Source organism: Marmota flaviventris, chromosome 19, assembly GCF_047511675.1.
Source record: "Marmota flaviventris isolate mMarFla1 chromosome 19, mMarFla1.hap1, whole genome shotgun sequence".
Classification (NCBI taxonomy): domain Eukaryota; kingdom Metazoa; phylum Chordata; class Mammalia; order Rodentia; family Sciuridae; genus Marmota; species Marmota flaviventris.
The window spans coordinates 3,115,732-3,128,923 of record NC_092516.1 but is presented as its reverse complement, the minus strand read 5'-3'; the positions used below and the strand labels follow the sequence as shown (position 1 = coordinate 3,128,923).

At 44.9% G+C, this 13,192-nt stretch overlaps 1 protein-coding gene across 13 annotated transcripts in view; it reads left to right on the top strand.

Annotated features, from left to right (window-relative positions):
• The window catches only part of Rbfox1 (RNA binding fox-1 homolog 1), a 331,305-nt gene that overhangs the window by 284,733 nt on the left and 33,380 nt on the right, over positions 1-13,192 (top strand). For 10 of the 13 annotated variants that reach the window (XM_071605725.1, XM_034637184.2, XM_071605720.1 and 7 more), the window contains one exon: positions 5,791-5,830. In XM_071605725.1, coding sequence (XP_071461826.1) covers positions 5,791-5,830 — 40 coding nt within the window. Of the gene's footprint in view, positions 1-5,790; positions 5,831-10,019; positions 10,063-13,192 lie in introns of all 13 variants that reach the window. The other 3 variants (XM_071605724.1, XM_027940587.2, XM_027940583.3) reach the window with 1 other exon arrangement.

Genomic DNA, 13,192 nt, shown 5'->3' with positions numbered 1-13,192 from the left:
TGTGCTGGAGGGCACCTGCTGTTCACAGACCTCCTTTACCCCCAACCCACAGAGATGGTTTTGGACAGAGGCACCTGGATTGTTATGGACGATAACCATTGAGACTAAGAATTCAACTAGTGAACACTCTCAGCTGAATGGATGAGGTTTTCCATATTTCTCCTTGGATTTGATCCTGAACTCTATTTTGATAGCCAAGTGACAATGTCCAGTCCCTCTTCCCATGACTCACATTTGACAGAATCTCTTAGGTGATGGGCATCATTGCAAGGTATTTCTTTTTTATTCTAAGCCTAAGCATCCTGCATTAGCTACAGGGTTTTGGCCTTCCTCCTCTGGTATCTTCAAGCAAGGTATTCTGTACTTTCTTGGTTATTAAATCATGACACTCTTACATACAGCTTCCAGAGTTACCTCGGACACTATTTTGAGGTGACTCTGGGTCATGTTGGGTCTAAGAAAGAAGTGGTATTATCCCAGGAGGAACATCATAAAGTTGGTCAGGGCAAGAATTAAACCCACAAATAGCTCCTTTGGGAATGCTGTCACACTGAGTCCTAGAGAGCCCCTGTGCCCCATCTCTGGGATCATGAGACATCTTTCTGTAAACCAGTCATACCTTCTTATTTTATCTTTCTGAGTGTCTGTTTTATCTGATGCTGAAGAACTTTTTCATTTCATATGAACATTAGGAACAAAAGTTATCATTACCTATTCTCATAATACTTTCCAAAACTCTCTATAGTTCGTTCTTTCTTTCTTCCTTTCTTTCTTCCTTCCTTTCTTTCTTTCTTTTTCTTTCTTTTTTAATGTGTGTGTATGTGCATGTGTATGGGGTGGGTGTTTTTAGTGTCATTTTTTTTTTTACTTAGTTTCTTAGCCAATTTTAAATATAACAAAAACCTCTCTTAATTGAGTGGATGTATAGACAAACACTATAGACCAGTAGTTTTTAAAGCTTTTGGGGGAAAGGGAGTGAATTTCATAGATGCCTTGGATAATCTGATTACAAATATGCATTTTCCCTGGGAAAATGTTTGTGTACAAATACACAATTCCAACAAATAGGAGTGAGTTCATAGACCCACCTGATAGCCATTCACAAATAGCTATATTTGAACACATTCAAAAATTGAATTTATTTTCCTGTTAGAAGGGGCAGCAGGGTGGAGAAGTTTTAAATAGCCTTTCCTACAAAAATATATTTGTGGTTGGTATATATTATATTACACAAACACATCGTATAGTTTCTGGCATTCTATACCATCAATCTTTCTTTTTTTCTATTTTTTTAAGTAAACCAATTTGCTATAGTACAATCATCCCCTGCTTGCATTCATCCAAATATTTAACCACTGCTATTACTTTTCTAAGAAAATGAGAGGTACATTTGCATTATGTTCTTGCAAGAGCATATTGCAGGCCCAAAGTGATTGACAAGCAATACAATTACCTTTGCATGACGAGACAGACCATCTCTGCATTCAAATAGGATGGCACCTGTTCAGTGCATGACAGCCCCTCTTCTCTTGTGACTGAGCTGTGGTTTATCTATTGCTACATCCCGGACATGGACTCCCTGTCCTTCTTTCCCTACATATCTGATATTTTACGTGCACCTGTTTGATGAGGCTTTACAAACACATTTGGACACCACCTTGAAAATAGTATGATACTTTCGTAAGAGCTTTCCCAAACCCAGCAATTCTTTTAGAGTAGGACCTAAGAGGCTGGGCTTCAGTTTTTTTCTCACACATAGAGTTACACTTGGGGGTGATGATTCATACAGCAATGATCCTCTTAGCCCTCGAACAGGCAGCATCAACATCACCTATTACTTGTTAGAAATGCAAATTCTTAGATGTCCCTCCCCATCCAGATGGACTGAATCAGAACCTCTGGGCTGGGCATAGGGCCCGGCCATCTGTGTTTCAGTCAGTCCTCCAGGGGACTCTGAAGCATGTTCCAGTTTGACCACTGATGCCTGCCATGTAGTTAAGAGTTTGGGCTGTGCAGCCAGACTCCCCGGGCCAGAATCCCAGCCACGCCAGGACCGGCTCTCTTTGTTTCTGCTCCTTTGTGTCTAAAGAGGAGATGGTAGAATTATCCTCGGCATGGGAGTGTTAGGAGGGTACAACGGGGGTTGACACGGAGTGTGAGACCAGGGACTGTCCCATGGTGCCTGTGAGTGACAGTGACTCATAACTCAAGAGAAAAACCCAAGGCATTTCACTAGGCAGTGTGGTTCCATCCACCAACGAGGAGGGCCACATTGGCTCCCCAGTTTCTAGGGTGGTCGTGAAGCTGGCTCCCCGGCCCCTCCCTCACTGCTGTCACACCATGCCTTTGCTAAACTTAGTAAAACAACAAGCAACCCCTTCTCAGTGTGGCTCAGAAAGGCAGCGAGAATCTTTGGAACACTTCTCTCCATGAAGCTGCCACATTCTGGTGGCCGGTGAAGACCCTGCAGCTAGACTGATGCCCTTCCTCCAGGCCCTTCAAGGAGCCAGACAGCTTTGGTCACTGGGCCCAGCCCGGCTGTTCCCTTGGTCTGCCCTGCCCTTCCTCTGGGTCTTCCCAGCTAAGGCTTTTAGAGCTCTGTGTCACTGCCTCAGCCTTCTCCGTCTCTGCGGGTGGCCCGCCTCCTTCTAAGACTCCCTCAGGACACCTCTTCCCCCTCCTGCAGTGAGCATCACAGCCGCAGGGTCCTCTTTATGTGCCTGGCTGTGACTGTGGGCTCCACTGTCTTTACACTCGGTGAGGGCAGGTTCGGCTGTGGCTCGGAGCACAGTGAACCTTTCTGAGGTAGCGCGCTGGCCCTCCTATTCTATCTGTTTAGCTGTTTCGACATGAGGCAGGTAGACTGCAGCTTCTCCTGCTTTAGTGTCTCATATATTTGGGATGTCACAGCCCCAAAACATGGAGGAGGGCAGAGCATGGAACTAGGGACCCTCCTGGAGGTGACCCTCAGGGGTGTTCTTTCTCACTCTGGGAGCTGTTGGTGCACACAGGTACAACTGGGCCCAGTGCATGATAACTTGGCCTGTTGTAAGGAGGGACCAGGTTCCCAGAGAAGGCCAGCCTCAGCCCTATCCAGTGGCTCCACTCGGGCCCCTGCTGTGTGCCCAGGGAGTAGGCTTGCTTTTCTCTCCATTATTCACAATAGATCAGAGATAGACTACATTCTACCTACATTGAGAGAAAGGCACTGTTTCCCATTTGTAAATACAGATTAGTGTGTGATTAAAATGAATATAGTTCACACCTGGATTGCCTCCTGCCTAGTCCCTTGCACTGGTCTCCTAGTTGAGGGCTCAGTCTTGAACTTTATTCCCCACCCCTCCCCTCCATGGACAGCAGCTATTGTTGGTGAACAACCAAAGCAGAGGCAAACCTGGGACCCTGGACTCCCTCCTCCTGACCTGTTAGTGATTCTGTCTGGAGTCCTTAAACCATCCTCTGTCACCCTCTGCCATCTTTAGATGTCCAAGCTCCCATTTAAAATATGTCAGTAACTCACTGAACAGGTATTCTGCATCTTGTAGGCAGGAAGTAATGTGTCAAGCACCAAGAGAGGGGACACCGAGAGACCCTTTGACTGCAGCTTTCTAACTGCAGCTTTCTAAGGCCACGTGGGGCACATGCACAGATATCTTTAATTTGAAGTGGCACTGATGAGTAGCTCAGGTGAGGGTCTGAAACTCTGATATTGATATTCAAAGGTGGGTGGAGTACCTCAGCTTCAGGTGGGCGTTGGATCATAGAGAGGGTGACATCTGGAGCTAGGGTGTTATGCATGCAGCTTGTTACTTTGCAAGCATTGGCTCAGGAAGTCCTGCACGCATGCACACCATGTGCCTCGAGGTGGACACAGACTGATCTCTCCCCGTTTTGCAAATGAGTACATGAAGCTCAGATGTCTTAAGAACTTTGCCCCAGGCAGCTCACTGTTGATTGGGGAGGCTGACATTTTACCCGAGTGCCCATGTGTCTCCCATCTCCCTTGGCCCTTGAAGGGCGACCCCTTGCTTGTGGACAAGGGTACTCGGAGAAAAGGCATCCGCAGCACCAGCAAGCGCATGTGCAGAGGCATGGTGGGGAGAAGGGCTGGGCAGCGGCTCCCTTGGTGTGGCTGAACCACCTTTCTGTGGTTTGGGCCGCGCTAAATATTTGCTGCTCGCCTGTTCCATCAGATCTGCTCCACGTCGCGGTGGCGGAGGCTGACCCTGCCTCCTGACCCCCCGGCAGACGCTGCCTTTTTATGTTGGAAACGTGGAAAGGGAATTCAAAGCTCAGCTCGGGATGCTGCACGCCTTGGCACCGCGGATTAGGGTTTCCGCTGCGTGACAAGGGCTCTGTGAACCGCAGCCCTCCCGGATCAAAGGGACAGCAGCCGAGCGCTGTGCGTGTGAAATCCCTGCCACACTTTAAGGATAAGGGCAGTTGGGGTTTAGCGGATCGACTCGAAAAGGCTCTGAGAAGACACTGCTGTGTTCTCCAGCAAACCAGTGTCGCTGGCGTGTGTGTGTCTGCGCGTGTGCCTGGGTCCTGGGCACCTGCCCTGAGATCAGTGCGCTTGGCTTACATGTGGGGCCCTCTCCTGGAATGCTGCCGTGTCAAAGCCTGGCGCCCTTCCACAGAGGGGCTGGCTGGTCCTTTGCCAGAGTCATAAATCATCTAGAAACTTCCCTGGAGGCTCTATGGGAAGGTTATTAATAACAACCACCATCCTCTGAAAAGTACACACTTAGAAATATACATTTTTATACTCCAGATACCTGGTCATTCTCACCTACATCTGTGAGGTATGCAAGGTGCATTTGAGTCTCATCAAACCGTTTTAAAAACCGCTTAGGAAATATCAGTCAGGTGCCCATGATCACAGACAGACCTATGAGCTGCTTTAGGTGAGGAAGTGCAGGGTCACTTCCTTCCCCCGTTGAAGACCCTCCTTTCTGGGATGATGACTATATATGGGCAGTGATCAGAGAGCTCCCGTGAGTTTGGGTTTGCTGAGTCATGATGTGAAACTTTGCTTAGTCTGAATCGATGTGAATGCACAAAGATAACACATGCATGCAACACACATGTGTTTAAGAGCACATGCATACATATACAGATATGGACACACGTTCATGAAGATATGCACACGTGTTTATACACAGAGCGTCATATAGACAAGTTCACACATGCATCCCTATTCCTACACACTTGTACATACTAACACATACACTCATGCACAAAATATACTTGCACACATATACACATGAAAGGGTGGCTGATAGAATCACCCAGTACCTTAGCACAGCCTGCCCAGCTCCCCAGGACCTTCCAGCTCAGACCCATAGTCAGAGCGCTGCACTCTGTGTGTCTCCCCATTGCAATCCTATTTTTACACAGATGTTTTGTTTTGTGTTTTGGGGGGAGCTCTGTGGCCTGACTGCAAACTCTGATCTCTTAAGATGCTCATGTCTGTGTGGGCCGCTCACAAGACATGTCAATCCTCTTTGCGTTTCCAAGTTGCACATCTCCATACCTCCTCCCAAGAGAGTAGGAAGCTGGGTGCCCAGCCAAACGTGCCAATTCTGGACCCACCCCGAACCCCAGCCTAATTGTCCTGATGTGATCGACCCATGCTGTCTCCAACCTCCTTAATCAGTGTGAAAACTCTCCTGGGTTCCTGTGTTTCGGATCTTGTGACCAGACTAACCTGGCCCGTGCAGGGGTTGGCGTGTCCGCATGGGGAAATGCACTAATATGGATGTTTCTCTTTGTGTGTGCACCCTGCAGTGTTGTTTACCAGGATGGATTTTATGGTGCAGACATTTATGTAAGTATTCATTAACGTGCATGCTGTCTTTGTTTCCGCCCAGAGTCATTCCTTTTACAAGTTTGCTGCAAAAACCTCCATGAGGTGTAGTCAGACCTCCTCCTCTAGGTCTGTAGGAACGAACCCAGAGCCCTGCCTCCCAGGCAGAAAGACTTCTGCTCCTGAGCTCATAAGAAGCATCCCTCGCTGTTTGAGGAGAATTAACTCCTTCAACAGCTTCAGAATTGACACAGTCCCCCCCCAAAAGGTAGCGCTTCTCCCGGGCCCAATGGAAGACCCTATCCCCCAAGAAACTGTCTCCAGAGTTCTCAATATGGCCTGAGTGTTCTTGGTATAATATTTAGGAGAAGAGCTGTAGTTACCAGCTATAGAGGGTTTAACGGTATTTTCATGGCTACCATTCTTGATGCTTTCCTGATAAATATAATTAACTTATCACAACCGCCCTAGGAAGAGTCTCTCTGTCTCTGAACATGGATGAGTTTACCAAGAAACACCTAAATCTCCCAAGAAAATGTATGTAGACTTGAACATTAATTTCTTATTTTCTTCAACCATTTATTCTATTTCCCCAGAACATTTACCCAACTTTAATTTTTTGGTAATTGGTACCACTTTGTCAAACTTTTCCTCCTTGGAAAAAATAGGGTGTTTCTCATTATGGGGGCCATAGTTTAACTCACCTACATTCACCTAGATGAATTGATTCTTCCACATGAGAATACAAACATCAATTTTAAGAAAATTACTTGAAACAAACACAATTGAAAATAAGTGGGCAGTATTGAGGAGGGACTCTCAAAATCACATAATTTTTATTACTAATGGCCTCAAATAAGTCAGTGGAATCATATTTGTTGTTTTATAGGCTAGATAACAAAGAAAAATAAAACTATATTTCTGATCAAATTGATGCCATTTCCTAGAAAATGAGAGAGACACTGCTTATTTAATTTTATTCCTCTTGAATTTCAGATCACTACAGTTCTGAGACGTAGTGTTAATCTCCATCAACGATGGACTTAGTCAAGTTCTGTTATTCATTATATGTACCATCATCCATGGGTTTTATTTTCCTGTAATAAAATGAGTGGACTACATGCTTTTATGAACTCTGTTAACAGCCCGTTTTCATTTTTTGGTGTAACTTAAGCTGCTCCTTGTCACATCCTCCTTGGGTCCATGCCATTTTAGGTGGTGAGAGCGGCGGGGACCAAGCAGTGTGGAGTCAGCCTTATCCTCCTGTACCTTATGAATCCCAAGTCCCTGCCTCTAGTTGTCCACAGGGAGATCATGCAGATGAAGGGACTGTCATTGGTATATCTGAGTTTAGGGCTTTATTACTATTATTATATGGTTTAACTTGCAGAACAGAAGGGTGTAGATGAGGGATGGAGAAATTTAAAAAATCAAATCCACTGGAAAGAAAGCTATTTTCATCAGCACCCATCCAAAGGTGGGTGGGGGGAGTATGTCCCTGAGCCTAGTGATAGGAATAAAGATCATAGTAATTCAGCCATCACTTATGGAGTGTCCACTTCCAAGTGCCTTGGTTTCTTCCCGAGGTGAAAATGCTACTTCACTGATTTATCAATTGGCACCCTGCCCTTTGTATATTTCAAACCCGTATCTTTTCCGAGCCTCACAGATTCTCATTTAGCAGGAAGTAGAAGCTGCCCGAAGGCAGGGACGGTGGTCATGCCACAGGAAGGACAAGCTAGGAGAGCAGGTCACCAGGAGTGTGCGTGGACTGGGGCATCAGGCTCGCTCAGAAGATCCACAGAGCCAGGCAGGTGGGAAACAGAGAAGGCACAGGTGAGGGCCAGGTGCCAGCCTACACCAGGGTACCAAGAGATTAAGAGATGCCATCAGACAGGAGCTAAGTAGAAATTAGGGGAAAGGAGAGGTGTCCACCCTCCCCAAGAGCTGAGCCCTCAGGAGAAGGCTGCCTCTGGTCACCATGGAGACACACATACCACATTGGCTTAAAAAGACAGGAATTTAAGTTTTTAACTATCATATCAAACTACAAGGTAACTACTATTGCTTAGTGTGCATTAAAAAGTGTGTCAAATTAAAGATACACTTAAAAAGCAGCAGGGACGAAACACAGTTAAAGCCAGAGTTGAGGACTAAAGTATCCCAGACCCGTGGAACCTTCCACTGCACTCACAGGGAAGCTGTAGACCCCTCCAGGCCAGAGCCTAGCGGGGAGGTGGAAGAGAGGTATTGCCCGAGCTTCTCCAGGATCCATGCTGGTGTCCTCCGGCAAGAGGGCAAAGGACTCGGCTGTTGATCAAAGATATTGAAAATGCAAAGAGGGACCAGAGGAAGTGAAATTCTATGAGAGCTGTAAAAATTTTGACAAGTTATGGGTAGAAACTGGAGTAGGTCGGCGATGAGCCAGGCAGTAGGAGGGAGAGAGAGGAAGGTGCCCAAGGTCAATGTGAAAGGAGCCCCTTTAGCTAGGGGTGCCTGGGGTTCCTGAGTGCAGCCACTAGGGCATCCTGGAGGAGGTGTCTCAGTGACATCCAGACGCATGTTCACACCATTCCTGAATTCCATGATAACCAGTTTCTGGCGGACACCGTGGCTGGACACACTGCCTTCTGCATTCATGTCACTCTGTCAACCACGTGTCTTAAGATAAAAAGGTGTCCTCATGCCACTGATATTTAAGTTCAGGAAAGAGAAGTGTCCCTGGCTTTGGGGACACTGGGAAGTGGGAATTCTCCCAAATACAAACTCGAGTCTTTGCTCTTGAGACCCCACTTTTAGTAAGAGCCAGCAGAGTGGGGCAGCATGAGGCTGCCTGCCCTCCGTCATTCCAGGGTCAATTCGCCAAGCATCCTCTGTTCCAGAGACGAGGAGCTCAGCGGGGAAGCTGAATCCCTCCTCTCACACACCCAGGAAGACAGAGAGCACATCACCTCCATGTTTTTTTTTTTTTTTTAGAAGAGGAAATATTTCTTTTTTCCCAGAAAAAAAAAAGATGAAATGATTTGTCTCATTATCTTTCCTGACCTGGAAGCGTGAAGCCACAATGATCTGGCTGCAGAGGCCACACTCAAGCACTGAACCGGCCAATTAAAGTTGTTGCAAATTTTGAAAAAACCTAAGAAAGGAAAGGAAGAGGGTGAGAAGTCAGAGAAGACCGACAGTATAGGAATGGCAGGGCCCTGGAGCGCCGTGTCTTTATTTGAAACCTTCAGATATGCCGTGAGATCTGCCGAGGGTGGACACAAGAACTTTGACAGAGCTTCACAAGCTTAGATTTTAACTTAAATGGCAAGGTTAAATAAAACTGACTCAAAAGGAAAATCAGATTATGTGAGAAAAAAAATAGATACACACATACATTTATAGGCAGCTTCCTAAATCCCTAAAAATGCCCAAACTCTTGATATCTTTTCCTGGAACTAGAGAGTTTCTCTTGAAATTCAGTCCACATGCAGGAGAGATCACTCGTGAATAACTCACATCCCCAATGGTTTCCAGTCTGTAGAGGGTTCTACCGAGTCCTTGTCAGCATTAGATTTCAATGAAGTGATGTGTTAGGGACCTGTGTGTTAACAGTATCTCTTTTAAACATGCCCACCCATAGGTTTTTCCAGTCAAGTCTACTAAAAGTAGGTTTGGTAGCCTCAGTGTGACTCATGAATTTGTGAAATACAATTCCACTGTGTTATTAGTTGATATTATTAGCAAATAGAGCCACTGATGTAGTTGTGGCTGCTACTATATCATTGTCATAGCTGCCTACATAATTAGGCCTCCAAATTAAATTCCCAGGCAGGTAGACTGGAGAATTCCAGTCATGAGATAAAGAGACAAATTCCCTGTAGTTAGCTTGAAACATTGGATTGTGTTTTGCAAGTTGAAAAGCCATGAAATTATCGTTTTTTTTAACTTCTTTAAAAATAAACACAGGTTAGATCCCAACTACAAATAGTGTGCATGGATCGTGATCTCAGCCTTCTTTGGGAGTCTCCATAATAAAGACTTGCAGCTACAAGCTTTTGGCCAAGCCCGGTTCCCATTTTGATCTAGTGGGTCACTCCCCTGTCTCAGTGACCTCAGAAAAGCAAACTTGTAAATGAATTACTCTGGAATCTGTCTGACTTATGCATCTTCTTTTATTTATTTCATTTTTTTGCATTGAAAACATTACATTTCTGTTTCCTTATAGAGTAGTGTATCAAGAGCCTGTGTATGGCAATAAATTGCTGCAGGTATGAAATCCCACCTGGTGGAAAAACTCATCACTTTGTCGTGGGTTTGCTGTGAAATCCTTACTAACGAGACAGTTCTGGGGAGGGGGAAACATTTTCTAACATCGAAGGAGAAGCTCGCTGAATTTTCCAGTTTCAATGTGAGCTCTAGGGTAGGGATGATCACCCCCTTGTCTTCTGATAGGTCCATAGTTACGCGGAGGCTGTTTCCATGACTGAAGTCAGACAGCCGCACCTGTGAGCCTTGCTGGATCACAAGCATACTAAATTGGAGGTCTAAACTCAGCTCTTAATTTCTTGGCCTTATCTGGACTCAATCAATATAAATTTAGCAAAGAACATAATTAGAGGGTGTCATTGAACCAATTGCCTGTGCCATTTTTTGGTAGGTTCTTGGAGTCCTTATATCCAACATGGGGTCCACAGAGCTAACATTTAATAACCCTCCTTGGTTTTGTTATAACTGGTCAGGAATTTATTTCACACTTGCTAGAACTCTCAAACCTTATTTCTCGCTGTGGAAGCAACCCCCAAATAAAAGCCCAAGTGACTGGATTTGTAGGAAGAAAAGAAAAAAAATCAACACATCTGTTGCTGGCTGAGTCTCCAGATTTGGTCTATCACTAACACTGAAACTGTCAAATAAAATGAAAGATGAATATCAAACTGAGAATGATTTGTGGGCGCTTTATCACATGAGTTTTCCTGTTACCTGCAATTCTCATTTTTATTCAGTATTAAGTCAACAAACAAGGTACTGATTTTTTTTTTCAGTCATGAAAATTGATCCAATTTAAATTGTTAAAAAATTTTAAAACTCACAAATATGAAAAGGGATACTCGGACCTAGGGGAAGGCAAAGTAGTTAAGATACCTGAGATCAACTTTTAGGGTCACATTTCAAGAAAACTGTGTTTCTGTTGCCACACTTCACAAGTAGCTGAAGGTATAATAATGCAGATTAACTAAGGAGTCATGGTTGTATTTAAATGTCTCCTTTTCCAAATGTTCTTGCAAATGGTAGTACACTGAATAAAATTTGAGTTGTGTGTATACCAATACACCTGCTTTGCACAAAGTGAGTCCGAGCCCGTGGCTACACCTGGACAAGGAGCAAGCTTCTCTCTCTCTCTCAGGTCGGGCTCATTTCTGCTGTCTGGTGCCCTGGTGCTGAAGGGAAGCATGCACACGTGTGTGCACACACATACACACCCCACACATGACATAGCCCTACCCAGAAGCACGTCCCCTCCCTCCAGCACATGAACATTTACCTCCCTTTTGCTAAAAGTATAGTCTGAGGTGAAAAGTTTATTTTCTTTCACCAAGTTACCTTGAGTAGTTCATCAGTGTTCAGTATTGTTCTCCCAAGTTCCACAGGTAGAATACCTGCTTCACCTAGCGTAACCCAGCATTTCCACAACCTGTTTGGTCATGGAATCTTTTTTTTTTCTTGCCATCGTTAACGTTCCCATGAGCACAATTTTGAAAATGCTTTCTCAGAGCATTTTCAGTGGGTGACTATGCCAAGGGGCCTCCAGGATTCCCTAACAGAGGAAACAGCTCAGTCTAGGAGAGCAGGTTTCTTTGGATGCCTGTCTTTGGTAGTGGTGTCCATTTAAATTTATTTTGATATCAAGACCTATTTACAGTTTGCTGCCAAAGTGGAAAATGAGCGTATTTATGAGTGGGATGTGTAGAGCTGTGTTGTATTTATCATTCCCTTTTCCTTTGGTTTGGCGGCAGGAAAAAAAAAATCTATTTGACTTGATTTTTGTCATGAGGTCTGGGAGGACCAGGCTCAACATGAACAGGGTCTGGTGACCTCCCAAGAGCAGAGATACCTCCTTTCTGAGACATAAAGCCACGCAACAGCTGCAACTCTGCCCGGAAAGCTGCAAAATAGAAAGCAATAAAGTTGATCCAAGTCACCTGTTAGAAAGGCAAATTAAAGCAATGTGTACTTTTGGATCATTTTATAGTGTGTGCACACATACACGGAGTTAATGCACAATTGCACTCTTTCCCTCGTATGGATTTCATGCAAAAGAAAAATAGCGAGGAAGACAAGGTAACAGAAGGATGGTGGTATCAAGCCACTTAATCCTCTTTCACCCCAATTACTGCAGGTTCCAGGGGCCACTTAGACTTGGGCTGTCCAGCACTGTGGCCACCTCCTGCAATTGGCTATTCACATTTGAACTCACATTAACTAAAATTGAGCAAATTAAATATTCAGTTAGTCGCCCTACCCACAATCCAAGTGTCCAGTAGACACTAAACACTGTTGACTAGAAAGCACAGATCTAGGGCAATTCTGTCATTACCATGTGGTCTGCTGGACAGGGATGAGACCGCTGATCAAGGTCAAAGTCTTCTCACCTGCTCTGAAGACAGCAGCACATGAGGATGCCGAATTTTGAATCAGGAATGCTTGTGAACAAATTCCAGGATCTCGTATAGAAACACACACTTATTTCCTCTAAATGGCCAAGACACATGCAGATGTACACAGTAGAGAGCATTCCCAAATCCTCAGGGATGAGCACATTTTTTTTTTGCAGGGTTCCTGTTTTACACACCTGCAAGTTGTGTTCCTATGATAGATATCAACCCAGTGAGGTTCTTTTTACTTTCTGCTTGCACTATAACAGTTAATTTAGCAAAATATTTAGCAAACTTGCTACCTGCTGCAGACATTGGGGAGATAAGTGAAGTTCAAACAAGAGCATTTGCAAATGCTAGCAATCTTTGCTGGGACCAAATGCATAGTCACACAGTCACAATTTACATGGCACCTGGTACAAATACCTATGCTAATTTTTTGTTGTTGTTCTGGGGAAGAGAATCCTCCCCCACCCCCACACACACACAAACACACACACACACACACTTTTTCTCCACTCAGTTTTCAGCCAGTTGCAGCTAATGCCTCCTAACAATCGGCTGCCCGACTCTAGACCCTTCCTACCTCATTAAGTTTAATATGCATACTCCTACACCTGTGTCTTTGTGTATGCATCATGAAACCCGAGAAGACGGGCAAGCAGATTAAAAGAAAGGCTCCAGAAATCCGGTGACCTCATTTCTGCTCAGCCCGTCATTCCACATCTAGGGCTCAGCACTAGTA